The sequence below is a fragment of the Podarcis pityusensis genome (assembly GCF_964106645.2).
Source record: "Podarcis pityusensis genome assembly, chromosome: 1".
NCBI classification, from domain to species: domain Eukaryota; kingdom Metazoa; phylum Chordata; class Lepidosauria; order Squamata; family Lacertidae; genus Podarcis; species Podarcis pityusensis.
The window spans coordinates 15,809,477-15,824,337 of NC_138028.1; the positions used below are offsets into that span (position 1 = coordinate 15,809,477).

General features: G+C 41.5%; 1 protein-coding gene across 2 annotated transcripts in view; it reads right to left on the bottom strand.

The window, feature by feature from the left end:
- Window positions 1-14,042, bottom strand: part of WDR20 (WD repeat domain 20) — a 58,751-nt gene extending 44,709 nt beyond the window's left edge. Inside the window, exon 1 of one of the 2 annotated variants that reach the window (XM_080979139.1) lies at window positions 13,675-14,042. In XM_080979139.1, coding sequence (XP_080835265.1) covers window positions 13,675-13,938 — 264 coding nt within the window. In that variant the 5' untranslated portion in view covers window positions 13,939-14,042. Of the gene's footprint in view, window positions 1-2,390; window positions 2,503-13,674 lie in introns of those variants that run through there. The other variant, XM_080979140.1, reaches the window with a different exon arrangement.
- Window positions 14,043-14,861: the final 819 nt, after the last annotated feature.

The following is a 14,861-nucleotide window of genomic DNA, read 5'->3' on the forward strand; positions in this document are numbered from 1 at the left end:
ACATACTGGTATGCTCAATGCACGATGTACAACCCTAACTGCTTGTTAGGGTATGGCCCCCTACCCTGTTAAAAATACATAAAACTTTCTCCCACACCCAATAAGATTTTATTCTTCCCACCTTGCCTTTTTCTTTCAAAGAAAAAGTATTAGCTAAAGGCTAAGCTCAGCTCTTATTCTGACTATCAATTTCTACTAAGCAGAAGTTGGATGGCCATCTGTCATGGATGCTATGTTGAGATTCCTGCATTGAAGGGGCTTGGACTAGATGACCCTTGGAGTCCCTTTCCAACCCTACAATTCTATGATTCTATACTAGCAGATATACTATAGGTGTATTTTATATACTTTGATGTCAACAATGCCCTTCTTTCTCTGTTACCACAAACTGCTTACTATAGAAGCTGCTTCTCTCCTACAGCACTGCAAATTATAAACTGTATTTCATGCAGAGAACATGTTTGGATTAACGTATATAAATATAATAAATATATGTCTAAAATAGAAGCTGCCATCCACACCCCACATCTGGCTTAAGTACTTCACAATGGAGTGTTGGTTCTCCTCTCCCCCTGCATTAGTAGTTTTAACTCACGGTCGCTACCCAACTTTTTCTTGTTGTTTTTTGATGCTGCAAAGCACAGTCAAGCTTTCTGCACTATGTATGTCAGAGTTCCCTGCTGAAACCAATGCTGGCTTGGGAGAGTTTCTGCCTCCATTCTCAGGATGACACAGTCCCCAAACCCACCCTTAAAAACATGGAAGCAAGCCATGAGACTATTATAAGGTATAAATAACCCCTGAGGCTGATGAGTGAAGCTTTGGTAGAAGCAACATTTGCAAGTTTAGCTCTTAATGAAACTCATTTCCTGACCCCAGGATGATGCAAGTATTTGGGAAAGGGAGCTGGGATGTCTGAATGGCTTGGCTGTTCTCAGCCATTTTCATCTTTGTCCTCCTTCAAAATGATCTGTGCCATCTGACATGGACCAGCACAGCCACTCCTGTTTGCACATGGACTTAGTAGTGAATCAAGGCAGCAAATGCACCATCTTAACATCAAACCACACCTCACAACTCGTTCCAGGCAATGAACTTTTTATTCACTTGCCATTTTTCATTTTGCTTTCCAGTATCTCCATTTGAGTTTTGGAACTTCTGGACACTGCAAGAATGGCTCCTGTATATGAATCCACATTCACTGTTTTTTCTTGTTGCCAGAGACAATGTGGAATGGCCACTTGTGGTTTCTCGGGGATCCTTGAGGAGAGTATGCAATAGCTGTGATTGAAGTTAACCTGTGAGATGCCAACTTGTGTCATTGTGGAGAGGTACTGGGTGGCCTCAAAGATTTCTATTGGAGGAAGAGATCATATTACATATGCTTGCCACCAACTGCAACCTCAAAATCATTAGCAATATGTTTATCATCCATTCTTTGACACATCTCTGGAGAGGAGGTTAAGGGAAGAGATTATTGATCCCTTAAAGATTTAACGAGAAAAGGTATGAAGCGGAGGGAATTTGTGGTTTCTTAGAATAAGGGTTCTCAGTTTGTGCAGGATGTTAGGCAGCCGCTTCTTGGAGATAACTGATTCAGAAAAGGAACAAGGTTCTATAACCAGGTATACAGTATGGTAATCAAAAGTATGTTTTGGCATGACATCTAAACTGGACTCTATTGCTGCTTAATGCAATGAAATCAATGTCAATGAGACCACTTTTCTGAAAGTTTTCCCATCCTATCCCTGCTAAGGCATCACAGATTTAGAGAATAAAAAACTAATTCTTCTGCATCCTAACAAATAAAAAGGAACTGCAGCCCATTTTAGATGAGGAGTTATCAGCCACAATGAAGAAGTATTCAGTGCATCTTTTGCCTTAACAATTGCAGAATAGGCATGAGCATTGGAACTGACCCAACCTGGAACTGGCTGTGTAGAAAGCTTGGCATGTCTCAGGAGCATAAAGATATTTCTTCACTGCATCCTCCCTCCCTCCACCTGCTCACATGCACACCCACACCAGGGCAGGTCTTGCCTCTGTCAGGGACTTTGTCTCCTGAGAAAAACTTTCTTGCTGGCACAATCAGCTGTTGTTAATAGAACTGCTGTGCCAATCTCTGACAAGGTGCACACCCTTCCACACAAAACAACCTTCTATACTTTTAAAAGGATGCATATGATCCTCTCATTCACTTCCCACACACAGCTACACAAAGCCTGCAACGCATATACAACATATATACGCACAGTGAAAAGAAGATATGGTCACATGCGCTATCCTCAGCAATCCTGCAACAGTGTTCTAAGCCAAACAGATTTAAGAGAATAGTTTGGTTTCAAGCTCAAGAATGGCATTTAGATAGAGTAGGGCTTTGCACCACTTACCAATTATGGCAAGAGAAGGTATGTGGAATGGCAGAAATGAAGGACAGAGGTGATATCTTCTATGGAAAGATTGAGGGAAGCAATCAAGAGTAACATCCTGTCAGGCTGTCTTTCCCACATCCCATCTCAGAGCCAATTGACACCAACTGCCACCCGATCCAGCTCCTGCTTTTGTTTTGTTTCATGAGCGTGCAGCTGTTAATTGCTTTGAGGACTTATGACAAAAAGCAGGCTATAATCTACTACATATCTCTCTATGTATAACACACCACTAAGGAGATTGACCCATTAGTTCAAGCATTTCTGCATGCCCAATGGAATGATCTCCCATCTCCTTTCCCCGCATGCTGATGTGGGAGTTATCCTGCCCACCCCACCCTGCCTCAGAGCAGCCAATTTGGTGGAACACACGGTGGGAGGGGAGGGGATATGCCCCATTGCACTACAATAAGTCCTTGTGTGAGTTACTGGGACCAGTTAGCTGAATCTGTCCCTCAGTGGCAAAGCAAGTGATGTTTTAGCAAAGCTTGACATTTCACCAATCCAATTCAGATATCACTGTCAAGCCATGGTTCAGAAACTTTGGCGGGGGGCGTTCCTCCTCCCTTTTGTAGCTTGCTGCAAAATCCAGCCTTGACAAGCTATGGTTACTGCAAACCAGGAACTGCATCCAAACCTTCTGGAGTCATAGTTTGGAAGCGATTCCCGGGTGGAAGCAACTACAGTTCATCCAACTGAGATGCAATGACAAAACTAAAGTTTGAGCGAAGCAGGGAAAGGAAGGTGCTATACCTTGTAGATAGTCAGACACCAAAATACACTTTGGTCACTATGCTTTAACCAAACCATAACAGCTGGAAATCAATACAGTCAATTACTAGTGATATATAAGATATGGAAGTCATGAAAGTCCAATGTGTTTCTTTTGAGTGCACTAATAAGATTTAGGCTAAGAGCTGGTGGACAACTGTACAGAAAATCAAGAGGGAGTTTGTCTCCTTGCAGAAGGACCAGTATAAATTTAGTGATTATGTTGCCAAGGGGTAGTGATTTTTCAGAATTAATATGGAGTCAAGTGGCGTGTGTGTGCATATATGGCACAACTATAAAGCTATAGTTTCCAGGGTTCTGGTAGTGGTGGTAATTTTTTACTGTAACTATTTCCTCAGTTAAAACAATTCATTAAAAAAAGCCAAAGACTTCAATTTACAATAATTGTAGGGCTGCCCAAAAACACTTACTCTCTCAAGAGGCTCACAAAAATTAAAAGAATAAAATACAGTATTAAATATGAAATACAAAATAATAAAAGGATTTCAAGTGCATGTCCAACATCACCTACATTAGAGGGACCCCAAGTTAGAGTTATGATTTCTAGTTTGCTAATTCTCCACTTCTTGGTGTAGCCTAGAATGTTTACACAAGTGGTGTATTTAATTTGTGTTGTATCCTTGTTTGTTTATGCAAGCCTCAGCTGTAGGCAGCTTCATGGCCTGACTCACTTTGCAATTTTATAAATACCATTTTTGCAGTTTCTGAATAGGCAATGTACATTATTAACAGCTGAGGTCAAGAACAACATTCTCCTAATTGCAACTCAACCATCTCAGGTAAAAGAGAAAAAAAATGAAGACTACCCTCTTCCAGAAAGAAGGAACTTTCCCACTATTCTTTAGTTTGCATAGGTATTTCATTCACTGGCCTATTAAAGATACGCAAGGTAGTTTTCTTTTACATTTCAGTTCTTCCAGCCAGCTGGATGTCTGGATAGTTCCAGTACAGTGAAGTCTGATTATTAACCAATAAAGCTATAACAATTATTGGTTGTTTGCCTTCAGAGTTCTTAAATCTGCCCATGTACCGTATTTTTCGCTCTATAAGACGCACCAGACCATAAGACACACCTAGTTTTTGGAGGAGGAAAACAAGAAAAAAAATATTCTGAATCTCAGAAGCCAGAACAAGAGGGATCGCTGCGCAGCGAAAGCAGAGATCCCTCTTGCTGTTCTGGCTTCTGGGATAGCAGCACAGCCTGCATTCACTCCATAAGATGCACACACATTTCCCCTTACTTTTTAGGAGGGGAAAAGTGAGTCTTATAGAGCAAAAAATACAGTAATTATCAGGCTTCACAGCTTCAGGTTCTCAAAACCCCTCTTCCATTGAGCTGAGATGCTTAGGATCAGGAGGGTCCATTTTTATTTTGTCACTTTCAAAAACATTTTAGAAGCAAATCATTTTTACAACATACCCCAACGCTTCACTGCTTGCGCATCAGTCACAATGTAGGGCACACATGTATTTTGTTCTAATCCTTTTGCCTAATGTGTGGCTCGTACCAATGACCCTGAGACTGATGTTTAAATTAGACACACCCCATTCCGTATGCTAGTAGGGCAAACACAGAGAACACTTGCGACTGCTGCCGTTATATCTACTTTAGCCCCCAAACAAAAGCTTTCATCAGACAACTGATTTTGAAAAGCAAATACATATTTTTAAAGCTGTGAACATCTTTATAGAGCTCAAAAAGTTGCACATATCCTTAGTCACAAATTAGTCTGAATATCCTGGGGACCACAACCAAGCCCAGAGATAAAGAGTTAAAATCATAGCTTACTAGTAAAGCCCAAGCTTTGATGAAGATGATGCCATATGAAATCTCTGGCATCTCTACAAAAAGGATGCCAGAATCCAGGGCTATAGGTGTTAAATTCTACCAATTTGGGGTGGGTGGAGGAAATAATCATGTCTTTATATTAAAACAGGGATGGGGAACTTGCAGCCTTGATGGACTCTCGATCCCGTAAGCCCCAGCAAGCTGATGGGACTCCCAAAAATATTTGGAGGGCCATAGGTCCCACATCCCCATATTAAATAAGCTCACCCTCTAGTATTAGAATAGCAGAATAGTTAACATACTTAATAAACAAATCAACTGTATCCTGAATACAGCCACAGATTTAGCCATCATGTGGATGCTGTACAAAAAATGGATTTGTAGGGTTGTTTGTTTTTTCTAGGCTGTTTTCCATTGTTTGTTAGCTTAATAACCATGTTACTAGAAATGGTGACCTCAGAAATGCAGGGAGAAAGTACTGTAAACATCCCATCTTCAAAACTTCAGTTTATGTAATCTTGAAGTTAGAAGAACATGTTCCAGAAATCAGAATTGCAACTGAGATCAGAGTTCCCCACACAGTGGAGGAAGTTAGCAAGAGAAATCACTCGCTAACATCACCACCCAGAAACCAACTGAGGAATCGAGTATTACTATAGTTATCTGTTTCTGAAACACCAAGAATGCAATTTACATACAATAAAAACTACTGAACTTTACTGCCACCTTTCCAACTAGCAAGAAGAGAACCACTAGCCACAAACTGTCTGGTCATGACTGAAATGCAGGGAAACAGCAGTAACACTGTTGAGTATAATCATTTCAGAAAAGCACTACAAAAAGCTTCACAAAAGTTCTCAAGCATCCTTATAAAAGCCTCGTCTGATAAATCCTTATAATCCTATGGAAAATCATAGTTTTGGCTAAAACTACCAAGACAGTAGGATCCAGACTTGCTCCTGTTGACAGAAGGAACTGAGATCCAGGAGGAGGTTCCTGCGGGAGGAAGGAAAGACTCTCATGCTGTTCTGGAGGGTACCCCAACCAGTGTTTGAAATTCCCCAGGCACCAAGCATGTTTTGCAACCGGCACAGATCCAATTTCGATGACACGGAGATCTCTGGATATCAGACTGACGACTGTCATCTGGCTGACACCTCCAGCTTTCTTAAGAGCTAGTAAATTGCATTTATATCCAACCTTTTCCTCCAAGGAGTACAAGGTTCACCCCCCTCCTAAATTAATCCCTACAACAATCCTGTGAGGTAGGCTAAGAGGCTGTGACTGGCCCAAGGTCACCTAGTGAGCTTAATGACTGTGAATGAGGATTTGAACCCTGATCTCCCAGATCCTAATCTGACACTATGCATTTTCCATAGCCACTGCACATTGGGTTCCCATCATCATCGAGTTATTTACCATGACCCTAAAGTCTCATTCCTGGTCTGTCACCTCCAGTTCAGACCCCATGAAATTAAGGTATTTTTTTGGCCCCCATATGAAACATTTTGCACTTGTTTACATTGAACTGCACTTGCCATTTTACTGACCATTCAGTCAGTTTGGAGAGGTCCTTTTGGAGCTCTTCACATTTTTGTTTTAGCAACCCTAAACAATTTAGTATCACCAGCAAGTTTGACCATCTCAGTGCTCACTTCTAACTCTAGATCGCTTATGAGAGAGTCCTATCTATATTTGTGAATTAGCCCTGCTTAGGACAGTGGTACTTCTATGTTCCTTCTGAGTAAACATGTTTAGGATTATGCAGCAAACTGCTTACACATCTAGAGTGTCTATGCCATATTGTTTTCCAAAACCATTGTTGCACATTTCATCCAATTCCAGTAATGGACACAATACCATAAATCTGCTTTCCTAGAGAACTATTGTTTACATCAGGGGTGAGGAACTGGCCCTGACCAGAGAGCTTATCATTATCTTCCCCATCCCTTACAGGTCAAGTCTGACAAGTAGGCACAGCCATCCACATGTCAATCACCTGGCATCACAATGGCATCTGGTGACCTTTTTTGCCTACAGGATTTTTCAGAAGCCCCTTTCAAAGTGCTATCTGTACAGCACTTTTCAGACGCTGTTGACAAGCTAATCAACAGTGCCTGCAAATGCCCTTTCAGCTGAGCTAGGTTTTTCCTGCCCCACAGGCATCATGCAAGGGGGCATGTTTGGCCCAAATGGCCTGATGGGCCAATGGGGAGGCACCGTTGGGCCCAAGGGGCAGAGGTACCCCACCCTTAATTTGCATGGACAGTGAAGGCATCCAGAGATAACAAATCATCTCAACTCCAACAAAAGAAAAGAAATCATCAGGTACAATATTCTGGAAGCCAAAGATACTGAAGTATTTCTGTTTGTCACTTTAACCGTAGTCTAAACTTTTATGTACCTCAGCACATCTAGGTACAAATAACAGGCTATCTGCCTCTTAACCCAAGAGCAAGCATCTTATCAGGCAACTCTTTAATTCATGTTAAATTAGTTAACCTGTATGCAGAAAGCCAAGATGTATTACACTAAGACAATTAGACAATCATTTGCCATGCCTCAGTGCAGGTCAAGAACTTCATATGATTAAGCCATGAACGTTGTTAACCTTCCCACAGTAGCGACATTACATTAAAAATTAATATTTGGTAAACCATACAGCAATCTGATATGTCAGTCTGAGAATTTTTAAAAAGCAAACTTTTCTAGAAGTCATCCAGTAATTCAAGGTTGGGCAAAAGACAGACTATGCTCCATGGATGAACAACTGGCCAGTTTCTGGGAATCTGCCTAGGACCTACTGGTTGTTGGGATTCTGGCAAAAAGTGATGGTGCATACCAAGTATTACTTAAAACAGATTAGTTATGCCTTAATTGGTCAGAGATCCCAAGTATGCACTCTTGTTTTGTCAATTTTAAATTCAACCATGGATCATAACGATGCACGTGAAAATAAGTAGACACAAGACCAGGTCAATCTACCCCTGCAGTAATCCACCCTTCAAGAATATTCAAAGGAGCCAATGGCAGTTGCAGCTGGGTACATGAAATTTACAGGGTTGACAGAAGAGCAATTTAGAATAAATTAATGAGTCCAGGTACTGTTTTATCTGTGACAAAGCAAAATATACAGTCTCAGGGATGGAAAAACAGAAACCAGCCACCATATTTCTGACATGTATTTTGGATCCCTTAGTCTTCTGTACTCACAAAGCTGGCTTAAAAAAAAATTCACCTCCACCTATGTCATTGGACACACATCTACCTTCAAATGCAGAAAAGAGGCAAGCATTATAGAAGCATGGCCTTTCCACAAATACTTCCAGAGTAGCAGCCATGTTAGCCTGTTGCAGCAAAAACAGTCTTGTGATACCTTCAAGACTAACCAATTTATTGTGGCACATGCTTTCAAAGTCAAAAGTTTCCTTTTTGCATTTTGTTTCCCTCTGGCCACTGCCTTCTCCATTTCTCCTTAACCATGTGTATGCCTGGCCTGACAATTAAATATTATGCTTCAGATATTGCCACTCTGAGATTCTTTGGAAGGAAGAACAGGATAAAAATGTAATATATAAATATATTTGATGACATGGACTCTGGCACACAAAAGCTTATATCATAATACATGAATTGTTATTTCTATGTATCATTGCAGTTGGTATGACAGAATAGCTTAAGACTTTCAAATACTTTGCAAGGAAAAAAAGAGATCAATTCCTTGTTTAACAGATGCAACTTCAAGAGCAGTATTTATCAGCAGTTTGTCTTGACAGACTAGAACATTAAGGACAGGCTCCTCAGTAAGTAGACATCTTCCCACAGGTTTATAATACTTGAATATCCTGTATCTCATTCTGTTTGGCTACCTCTTTTTTTTTTTAACCTACATTTTAGCAAAGTCACATGCCCTTTACAAGACATCTAAAGTTAAGGCCAACACATGCACGCAAACAAAGCTAATTTCTGACAGTGGTTCAGAACAACACTGTGGCCTAACAATCCTCTGAGACAGGTAGGGAAAATAAGAATACGAAGCATGAAGTATGAACTCCCAAGATTCAGCTCCATCATTCGAGCCTACGGTCATCAGCAAAAAAGATTCAAAAGCTGGGATCCAAAAACCACAAATAGGATGATTCAAGGAGAATTTGTACTCAGTATTTCGATCAGCAACTTGCTAACCACACTAACTTGTATCTCTTATACAGTAGTGAACTGTTTTGGAAACCGATATTTCAGTACAAGCGTCATCAACATGGATACAAGAACTCTTGTTGTTGTTATTGTTGTTAATGGTGTTTTACGGAAGAAAGAGACAAGTCTCTGCCTCAAGGAGCTTAAACTGAAATACCTAATTTTAGGCATGTTCAAGAACTTGCAAAACACCCAGAGGAATTTCTGCCTATTACCTTTGTACAAAAATTGAACATGTTTATCACAATTTGCTTTAAAATGTGAAGTAACAGTTGATATACATGGCTTGCTATTTCAAAGGGTTGAAGGCCAAAATTCCACTAGGGACATGCAAGCCCCTGAAGCAGGCTTAACGTAAGGATTTGCAATTGTATCATAAGTGTTTTAAAAGGTATGCTGGGACCTGTTCTGTTCTATAAAGTGCCCGTTAAACTAGTTACAGTATATAAATACTAGTAAAAAATGCTAATAAATTACAACCAAAGAGATGGTGATGTGCAAAGACATGAGACTTTAGTCTTCACTTGGAATGTTATTACTGTACAACCAGGTTTAGGAGGAATGAATCAAGACAATGAGATTTCAGAAGTAGGCAGCTAAGCAAGAACACGAGAATCTGGATAGCCCATGAATAAACACTGGCCTTCAAACAGCAAACAGGAAGATAAATACTACCATATTTATCTGATTCTATAGACGGATCCTACAGCCCTATGAATAATTGAAAATAATGTATGTAAGTACAGTGGTACCTCAGTTTAAGAACAGCCCTGTTTACGAAATATTCGGTTTAAGAACGGTTTCAGTTTAAGAACGGACTTCTGGAAGGGATTAAGTTCGTAAACCGAGGTACCACTGCATACTGATTTTTTTATTGCTACATTTATATTGCACATTTCTTGTAAACAGCCCCAAGGTGGCATACATGGTTCTCCTCTTCGTTTCATGCTCAGAACAACGCTGTGAGGTCTATTAGGTTGCAAGATAGTGACTGGCCCAAAGCCACCTAGAACGCTCCATAGGTGGGGATCAGAACCCTGGCCTCCCAGGTTCTAGTCAAATACTCTAACCACTACACCAGTTTTCTGGAAATCTTTCTTGTTTGCACTGGAAAATTTTCTGATGCCATAGAAAGTGATCTAGTTTAGTATGTTTATTTTTCTTCCATTTAGTAAACAAAGATAAAAGCACTGCAAAAAAAAATTGTCTTACAAAGCACACTTGAAGTGGCTTAAATGATATATTATGTAGACATTTCTTTTGGAATTCTTGTACAATTTAATGACAGTAGCATGTATTCACCTTACATTTTCTAAATTTAAGGCAAAAGGGTATTGAAAATGGTGGACATGTTGTTTTGATTCCCTTGCACCTGCCACTTACAAATGCATGTATTCTCTCTCACACTTGATAGGGATAATCTTCTGAAAAACATTAACTGCAACTTTCAAACTGCTGAGCTTGCCTAATATTGTATTTGCAACTGGCATCCATTCATTGTTACTAATGAACTTATGAAAGTATTAAATTTCCACGGAAAAGTGAACCACTGGAAAAAGTTCACTGTTTTTGAAGATGTCCACCTGACATCACTGGTTTAGCACATGATTGCTGCATTCTAACTAAAACGTTTCATTTTCAGAACATAATGTTTCACATTTTCTACTTTCTTCTTCCATAGCTTTCTTCAAGGAGAAAACAGAACCCTATACATTCCTTTGATAAGATGTCTAAAACATTTAATTATTACTAAAACCAAAAAGGCCTCTCATACAAAATGCCTGTATCAAAGATTACCATGCATAGCAAAAACTACAACAAAAACCTTTAACATCAATTTCTTAACATAGAAATCTGAGCACTGCCAGCTAAGATACTGTTTTTTATTCAAGCACTTTTTAAGGCTATTCATGGCTCTAGCCAACTTGCTAAAATAAAGTATTTCTTGACTTTTGTACTGCCTTTCAAAATATTTACAGCTGGATCTGAAATATACTAGATGTTTCTCAACAGAGCTTACTGTCATTCATTCAGTATGACATTATTCTTTTAATCAAAAGGGAGAATCTAAATGGCTTCAGAAAGCCAAACAAAATATACTGGTTTCCTTGTTGACCATTTCACTTCAAGATCTCTGTCCTACTTCCAAACTGCATACCCCTTCCCCCATATTTTACAATTGTGATAACTGGTGCCACAGAAATTTAATGACTCACTGGGTCATCTTGAAAATTAGTTCCCATGAGTAGCATTTGGTTGTAAACAAGGGAAGGCATGAGTGGTCATTTACAGCTCTACTGAGGAGCCAGACTCCTTCCTTCAGCAACTGTCACCTGGCAGCAGCCATTACATCCAGTTGCAGTAATGGAGGAAAGAGGAGAGAGGTAGGGCCGCGCCACCAATGCACCAAGATTTTGCCGCTTCTTACCTTAAACTTTTTCACCCCAACCTGTCAGTAGAGAAAAACAAAGAACTTGTAGACAAGTTTGCTTATTGCCTCCTCCATCCCTATCCATTTTACTTCTGTGTTGTGTCTGTTTAAAGTATAAGCAAGAGTGTAGGGGCTTTCTTCTTTTTCTTCTTCAATAATGTGATCTAAAAGCCACCCTTGAACTCTTTTTTGGCTGAAGCGAATAAACAAATATTACACCGAATATGAATCTTAATACATTATAGACCAGACTGTTGAGGAAAGATGAACTAATGTTTTAATTATGTATTAGGGCACTGAATCTCAGACAGAAGAGTCATAGAAACGATAAAGTTCAAGCAATTAAGATGTGGTAATAACTTCATCAGGCTATGAAATGAAACCTAGCACACCACTTAATTTGTATATAGTCAGAAGGTCTCTGTTTTCTCCTTTTGAAATGAAAGGCTTGCCTCAATATATGGCACAGGTGCATGTGTACAAGATTTGGGCTTTAGTTGATCTAAGGGGATACTTAAAAATAGGTCTGTAGGGCTAGTTACTGCAAACTGATCCTCAACTAGAGTGTTTGATTTTTCACTGGCAATTCAACCCATCGTGTTACTACTGAGTAGGAAACTGGCATTTCAATATAATACAGCAGGTACCAGATATAATAATAATAATTATTATTATTATTATTATTATTATAATTATTATTATCATTATCAGCATCTACATGCCTATGTTCATTAACATGGTATTGTATGATTTAGTCAGGCACCCAACTCACAGGTGAAAATGATACTTTCTAAACTATCCAAATAAACTTAACTGTGATTACATATTATTTAATATCAAGCGAATGGCTAAAAAAACTTTATCCCTTCTCTTTCAGGCTTCCCACAGGCATCTGGCTGGCCACTGTGAGAACAAGGTGCTGGACTAGTTAGGCCAGTGGCCTGATCCAGCACGCTCTTCTTAAGAGCTGTTTCTATTACACTATCTCATATCAGCACCTACACTTACATTAAACACACAAGCAGCTTCACTACTTTGAAAACATTTTCCAACCAAAACTCACTACCAACCAGAACACTGCTGTAACTCTTCACTTTCTACATCAAAATTCCCAGTTTTCCTAGCTAAAACCAGTTTTCCTTGCAAACTACATGCACCTCAAAAGGGTGTTGACACAATGATGACAAAATAATTTTTTCCTCCCAAAATCTCATGAGGCAGTGAATGAAAATGAACGCATCCAGAATTCATTTGTCCTGTAAACGGAGAGCTGGAAGGGCTCCTATAGACCAGCTTTGTTTAAGGGTAAATACATTCACCTTACAGCACAAGCGTTCCTGGAATACCAAAATGATCAATACTGCTTTAGCTAACAGCGCTTCTGAAAATAAAAAAAGTAAATCAACAGAACAAGAAGTCCATCCTTCTTATTTTATTGCTCTTCCTCGAAGAGCACGGCAGCCAACTTTTTAAAGGTATCCAGCAGTCCACCCACACATACTTCCAGAGACACCTTTTTGTGCTTCCTGTCAAGAGGGCAGGTTACATTCCAAGGCAAAAAGAAGAAGAAGAAAAGGTCTTGCTGCCGCCTCCCCGCTTCCATTTGCTTTTATCTTATTCAAAGTGAAGACCCACAGCACTTAAGAGAGACCTGTGTAACCTGCCCTATACTCCTGAGCCCGGCAAGGACACCTCCATTGCTCTCCAAACCACGCAAAGTTACCTCCCTCACACCAACCCACCTACCCAAAAAAGCTACAAGGGGTGGGGGACCCTTTAACGGATTTCTCTCCCCCCCCCTTTTTTTTTTAAAGGAAGCGAGGGAAACGTGTTTGTTGACAGCTCCCGCGCGGCGGAGGCGGTTACGCCAGTCAGGCAGCCTCTCGGCGAGGGTGAGCCCAGCCAGAGAGGGCCGGGCGCCCCTTCATGCCACCCCGCCAGCCCCGAGCGCCCCTCCTCAGGCCGCGCCGCCTCCCTCAGCGCGGCGCCGGCAGCCCCTTCCGAGCGGCGGCGCCCTCCCCTTCCCGTCCCTTTACCTTGCGGACCCCCTTGTAGATGTAGAAGTAGAGCTCCCGGCCCACATTGAAGCAGAGCCGGTCGCCGTTGCCGCTCTGGTCGTTGACGTTGACGAAGGAGACGCGGACGGGGTTGGAGCCCTGCGAGTTGAAGGGCACCCTGTTGGGCCGGCTGTACTCCGAGTGGCTCAGCAGCTTGTACAGCCCCTCGCGGGTGGTAAACTGGGTCTTAATCTCGTTCATCTCCTTCCCTCCTCCCTCCGCCGCCATCTTGGAAAGGAGCATTCATCCTGCCCCAGTGCCCGGATGTTGAGGCCAGCGCGCAGGCGCCGCCGCCGCCGCCGCCGAGAAAGGGGGAAAGCTCGCTTCCCCTGCCCGAAAGCAAAAGGGAAGGGAAGCCCGTGGAACGTTCACGCCGCGATGTGGGCGGGGCCTCGGGCCTTCCCCTCCCCACCCCTTGTTTACCGAGGCGCTGCGCGTGCGCCGGCTGCGCCCCTTTGGGGATGCGGAGGGGAGGGGTGAGGCAAAGCTTTCAGGTGGTAGGAAGAGGGGGGAGAGGGAGGAGCCTCCGGAGCGGAAGGGGGCGGAGAATGAGAAATGAGGAAGAAGCGACGAGGGCAAAGGCTGGCTGGAGGCGTGCAAGGAGATAGGAAAGGGGCGGGGCGGCTGCTGCTAATTAAAGGGCAGGTGCCCTGCTGTTGTGTTTTTTTGAAATGGTTCGTATGACTTCCGTAGATTTTATATATGGATATAGTTTAAATGATATCAATGTCTATTTTTAAAAAAATAATTTCCCCCCTATCTTTTGAGGGGATTCTTGTTTTCTCTCTCTCTCTCTTAAGCCACCACTAGTCCCATAATGCTCCTGCCAACCTAGCAGTTCTAAAGCACGTCAAAGTGCAAGTAGATAAATAGGTACCGCTCCGGCGGGAAGGTAAACGGCGTTTACGTGCGCTGCTCTGGTTCACCAGAAGCAGCTTAGTCATGCTGGCCACATGACCCGGAAGCTGTACGCCGGCTCCCTCGGCCAATAAAGCAAGATGAGCACCGCAACCCCAGAGTCGGTCACGACTAGACCTAATAGTCAGGGGTTCCTTTACCTTTAGTCCCATAATAATAATAATAATAATAATAATAATATAATTTTATTTATGCCCCACCCTTCCCGGTTTAAAACACTTAATTATAAAAGCAGCATAAAATACAGT